Source organism: Charadrius vociferus, unplaced genomic scaffold (assembly GCF_000708025.1).
Source record: "Charadrius vociferus isolate BGI_N301 unplaced genomic scaffold, ASM70802v2 scaffold259, whole genome shotgun sequence".
NCBI lineage: Eukaryota > Metazoa > Chordata > Aves > Charadriiformes > Charadriidae > Charadrius > Charadrius vociferus.
Window position 1 is genome coordinate 4,497,332 of NW_009661368.1, and position 5,611 is coordinate 4,502,942.

The 5,611-nt window shown below is 56.6% G+C and overlaps 1 protein-coding gene across 1 annotated transcript in view; it reads left to right on the top strand.

The window, feature by feature from the left end:
* The first annotated feature begins 222 nt into the window (after positions 1-222).
* Positions 223-5,611, top strand: part of DUSP15 (dual specificity phosphatase 15) — a 6,220-nt gene continuing 831 nt past the window's right edge. Inside the window, exons 1-5 of the mRNA XM_009893396.1 lie at positions 223-243; positions 1,941-1,974; positions 4,051-4,133; positions 4,588-4,637; positions 5,312-5,386. Coding sequence (XP_009891698.1) covers positions 223-243; positions 1,941-1,974; positions 4,051-4,133; positions 4,588-4,637; positions 5,312-5,386 — 263 coding nt within the window. The remainder of the gene's footprint in view (positions 244-1,940; positions 1,975-4,050; positions 4,134-4,587; positions 4,638-5,311; positions 5,387-5,611) is intronic.

The following is a 5,611-nucleotide window of genomic DNA, read 5'->3' on the forward strand; positions in this document are numbered from 1 at the left end:
AGGACGGCAGCCGAGGTCCCCTCTGCCCCGGTACAGCCGCACTGGGAACGATCCCGCCCGCCACGGGCAGAGTTCCCAGGGGAGCCAAGCTCTTCATGACGGAAACCCGACCAGGGAGCGCCTGGAGCGGGAACGGCGGCTGCGCTTGGGGACAGGGAGGACGGCAGCATTAGGGACAAGGACACCGGTGCCCTGTGTCCCCCGCCTCGCCTGCTGCCGACCATGGGAAACGGCATGAGCCAGGTAACGGGGAGTGCTGGGGCGGCTGCTCTGGGGTTTCAGCCATGCTGGGGCAGCTTGTCCCGGTGCTGGAGGTGGGAGACGTGGGAGACGTTTGCCTTGCTTGCTCTGCTGTGCCAAGTGGTGTTTCACCCATCGGCACTGTATCCGGCACAGGGCTTGGAGGTCAGGCAGCTTGTTTACCTGCCGGCAGAGCGAAATTGGAGGAGAAGCAGGCAGGGACACTGTGCCAGCCCACAGCTGTGGCAGGGGGTGTGGAGGGCAGGGGTGACAGCGAGACCCTCCGAGGGAGGGGGGAACCTTTCCCAATGCCTTTAAAACCAAGGCACCTGCTCCCAAGCACACACCGGGAGCCCTGTGCAACCCTGAGCCCGGTGGTCCCGCACCCCCTGCTCAGCGGGGCTGGGCTGTGCTCAGCATCATGGGGTGGAGGGGACGGGTGCTATTTTATGGTCGTTTGAGCTTCTCCCCGTCACAGGTGAATAGAAATACCTTCTTCCTGCAGGAATCTCCAGCTCCTAAGCTTTAAACACCCCTCCCCAGCCCCATAATTGCTCATTAACTGGGGAAGTGCCCAGCACTGCAGACCAGGCTGTAGTGCCCCGTTTTCTCCAGCGAGTGGGTCAGAAGGGTGCTGGGGACAGAATGTGCTGCTATTCGTGGCTCAGCATTCTGCCCTTGGGAGATGCCCTTGCTAACTGGTGCTCTTCTACCAGCTCCTTTTGGTGCCACAGCTGCAAGTTAAAGGCACCCTATCAGTAGAAAATTGATCTAAAATCTTAGGAATCATAAAAAAAAAATAATCCCTCTCTAAGCTGTTTGACCAAGATAAATGTTTCCAAACATGGGCAGTGAGATAAGTACAAGCCCAGCTGTGCTGTTAAAAATCACCTCTTCCTGCCCAGGTCCCCAGCACCAAACATCACAGCATAGAGAAGCTGGAGAGGAAACTGGCTGGACATGGGGGTGAACAGCCCGGGGACCCTCGCTGGCCAGTCTGGGAGACAGGGAAAATATAAAATAGCCCTGGGTAAGAAGGGATGCAAGCTATCCTGCTTCTGCATCTGCAGAGCAATTAACAGAGGCAGTGTCAAGTAATTATCTTTTCATCATGAAAAGTGGAATTTCAGAAGGAAAATAAGACATGGTGTCCTGAGTGGTCTGTTAGAAAAGGGCTCCCTAAGGCATAGAGTGAGGGGAGCAGAGCTTGGGGCTGAGAGGGAGACCACTGCATCCCCCCCAGGCTTCTCTGTGCCTGTTGCTTCCCTGTCCCTCGGGCAACAGGACTTCCGCAGGCCATGGGTATAGTCCAAGGCTGTATGGGGGCGTATGCAGCTTGCTGAGCTCAGATAAAAAAGCCCCAACAAATAACTTATTGATAATAAGCATAAGGAGCAATAAAAAAGTTGTGGCTGACTCCCAGTGCCCGTGAGGGTGCAGTGCCAGGCAGTTGCACGGGTTGGGGTGCCAGGGCTGCATCCAGGCCTGTGTGCTGGATGCCAGAGAATCAGCAGCCCCGTGAGCACCCATGGTCAGCTGCACCGGCGCCGCTCCGTCCCTGGGGCTGGTGATGGTCATGTTAACGGCACAAATTTGGCCTTTCTGGCCGAGGTCACTGCTTCCAGCAAGGGGTCCTGGCGTGGTAGGTATCACAGCATAAGGTCGCTGCTCACGCTGCCACTTCTCCTTGTGTCCCACAGATCCTTCCTGGCCTCTACCTTGGGAACTTCATCGGTAAGCAGAGCCCCGCCACCGCAGAAACATTCTCCAGCCAGGGAGCTGGGCTTGCTTGAGTTCGTGCCTCCCTGCCTGCAAACGCTGCCCAACGCCCACCACACACTCCGCACTGCCGCTCGGTTCGCCTTGGCAGCAGCGAGAGTGGAAGCACCAGAGGAAACACAAGGCAGAAACCCTCTGCCTTCACTTTGTTTTCCTTGTTTAACGGCTGCCCTGAGCTCTTGGGACACATGGGTGGAAGAGGGTGAGGGGGGCTGTGGTCTCACCAGGAAGGGTCCAAGCAGTGGACATGACGTGACACCTCTGGCTGGGACTGGGAAGCCCTCGCAGCCATCCCACTTCCTCGGTGCAAGGCAGCAAGCTTGGCGGGGATGAGAGCATGCAAAGCACCAAAGGGAAAGCTGGGCTTTGCTTTCAAACCCCTCTGAGTTTTGTGGAAGTTCACCCACCATGGTGGGCTGTGCCATGTGCTTGAGCTGGCGTGGATCCTGTGCCAAGAGCAGAGGAGCTGGTGGTGCCACACAAGCACGAAGGAGCAGGGCCAGACCCTCTCAGGGTGATGCACCCCAGTTCTGCAGCTGTAGGAGACACAAGACAGGTCTGCCCATCCTCAGGAGGGAGTTTCTCCCAGAGGCAGAGTCACCTCTTTTCACACCAGTTCACTATTTTAAGGGGTTTTCATTGTCAGGGGGCAATTCATTACCAAGTACTGGCATCTGCCATGACAAACCAGCATTAATTAGTGCTCCTGCCTCCCTAACGGCTCTTTTGGCAGCTTGAGTCCTGCTGTAAGTGCTGAGAAGGTTTAAAACCACTGGTGTGAATTGCTAAGAAAATGTTGTTGGAGCCTGAGCAGCAGCCCTAGCTGGGGCAGAACTGTGTTCCCTGCACCCTGTGGAGCACCTTTGGGGTGGGCTGAGGGGGCTGCGGCTTGCTGGGAGCAGAGGGACAGGGGCACCCGGCTCCCAGGTTCATCACGGGGGTTCCTGTGAGTAACCGCTGACATGGGGTCTTGGCCTGATGCCACCTGAGCATCGCTCTTACCAAGCAATCCAAGGTGACAGAGGTTTCAGGCCCACTACACTAAGCTCTTGACTGCTCACAGAGGCATTTTCTCCAGCTGAAGGCTTTTCAAGCCGGTGTAAGCCTTGACACCGGTGCCACTAAGTGCCATCACTCTGCCTGCCCAACACAGGTGGGAAGGTGGTAGGTGCTGTGCAAGTCCCCACGAGGGTTCCCACCTCCCTCCCCACAGGCACACAGCAGGGTTCGCCTGCAGAACCTCTCTCTCGAGACTCACTCCTATTAAAATTCACATCATGCTGTTAGCACATTGCGGTCTGGATTCCTGAGCCAAGGTTTTACACCACGTGAAAGTTTAGAAACCCAAAGCGACGAGATGGGAAAAATGTTACTCCTCCTCTCCGGCAGCTTGTGCACCATCCACTGGTCATGGCATGAAAGGGAGACGGCTACAAAGCTGTTTAGCCAGCAAGAGGAGCACGCTCCCCTCCCAGTGTAACAACCGCTGTGGTGGACCAGTGACAAGGTCACAACCAGGGATGCTGAAGCATTAGTGAGAAACAGGTCATTGCCCCAGAAAGCTGAGGATACTCAATTTCTGTGCATGCAGCTGCAGAGAGGATACGCGCAAAGTGCTGCTTGCACGATAAAGCAGATCTCTCAGGCTGCAGCAAGTCCCATTGCTACATGCATGCTTGCTTTCTTCTCCAAGCTGGCGACAAGTACAGGCAGATGGGAAGCTGCCTGCTTGCAAAGGAGGGAGTTTTTCCATGCAGATGTGAATTTTCACCCCAGCACAAGCAGTGAGTTCAAGTGCCTTCGGAGGGAGTAGGTGTCTGGTTTGGTATCATGGGGTTCACGTTCCAGATTTCCAGGGTGCGTTTGCATATTTGCCCTTGTCTGCGCTGCTGCATGCGGAGGGGTGTGATGCAGCCAATCCTCTGGAGCAGAGCTTTGCGTGCTGTCTGTCTGCAGGAGCATGGTGGATGCACTTGTGGGAAGAGAAGGATAAGAAATGAATACATGCTAATATCTAGTTTTATCCTTTAGATGCCAAAGACCTAGAGCAGCTAAGCCGGAACAAGATCACCCACATCGTTTCGATCCATGAATCTCCCCAGCCCTTGCTGCAGGTAGGCTCCTGTGCCTGACACCACTGTCCAGATTTCTGCAGCTCCTTCCATGCTGCAGCATCTTCCTTCCCCATCTGAGCACCCCACAGCATGTACACCTCTCTGCTCTCTCCGCCAGCAGTCCCAGAGGAGCTGGGCAGCCACCCCCGCTCTGGGAAACTGGCTGTCTTGTGACTATAACCTGGCCTTGAATGGGAAACTATTTCCAGCTCTCCAGCATCATCTTGTTTCCCACCCCCTCCCACCAGCTGCCTGTCCCCCACTGCCCTCCCTACGCTCCTGCCAAGGGAGAGAGCGGACCCATCCCAGCACAGGGGGATGCTGTGTTGGGGGAGCGAAGCCCTGCAGGCAGTACTGGGGTGAGGAGCAAAGGCACTGCCAGACCGGCTGCAAACACCCATGACATCCTGATCACAGCACCCAAGTTTTTTCCTCTTCCTTTTGTGTCTTCCAGGACATTACCTACCTCCGCATCCCCCTGCCTGACACACCTGAGGCCAATATGTGAGTACCCCAGGGATGCTGGGGCCAGCTCAGGGCACACGGGGGATCTGGGCTCTGCAAGGCAATCGGGGCTGAGGGCTCATGACACCGTGAGCCCTTGAGGTGCCACCTCCAGCTCCTCAAGTGCAACGATTCACAGGCTGGAGGCGTGATGCCCCGGTGCTGGGTTCCACTTTTGCACCCCAACAGCATCCCAGCTCAGTAACCCCTGGGGAGCGGGTCCCATCCCTAGGGCGACACAAGAGGCAGCCCCTCTGCAGCACCGATGGAGAGGAGCAGTGAGCACTCCCCCAGGAGGTGCCTGGAGGGGGGAGGACGGGTAAAGGGTGTGCAGCCAGCCAAGGATGCTGGCATGCCTGCAGGCATCACCAGCCAAGCTCCCACTGCTCAGGAGTCCCAGGGCAGCTGAACAGCCCTTCACGTCCCCAGCACAGCTGCACAGCAGCACCCACTCCCATCCTCAGCATGGCATGAGCTGGCCTATGCACCTTCCCTTGGGAAACAACAGCACTGAGCTGCTCAGGTCTCAGCAGCTGCTCGTGGTGCCTGTAAAGCAATAGGCAGTTTATGTTAGTGCTTCATCCTCAAACCCGCAGGGCTGCTCTGCCTGCAGCCTAAAAAGTCCTGTTCCATCCCTGGAGTCCTTATTCTGTCTGGTTTATTTTTCCTTCTAGCAAGAGGCACTTCAAGGAATGCATCAGTTTTATCCACCAGTGTCGCCTGCATGGAGGGAACTGCCTCGTCCACTGGTAACACTTCTTTCCCCGTGCCCAATGCCCTGACCCCCCCAGCGCAGCAAGAGTAGAAAAGACCCAGACCCCCACTTTGGCTGCAGACCCCTAACCAAAGCCAGCCTGTGCCAGAGGGCTCCATGCCCATGGATCCACCCAGGATCCACCCACAGCTGTGGCTTGTCCCTGAAACTGAGTGGGATCCAGGCAGCCCTGGAGACAGGGCAGCTTTGCCCTGCAGCT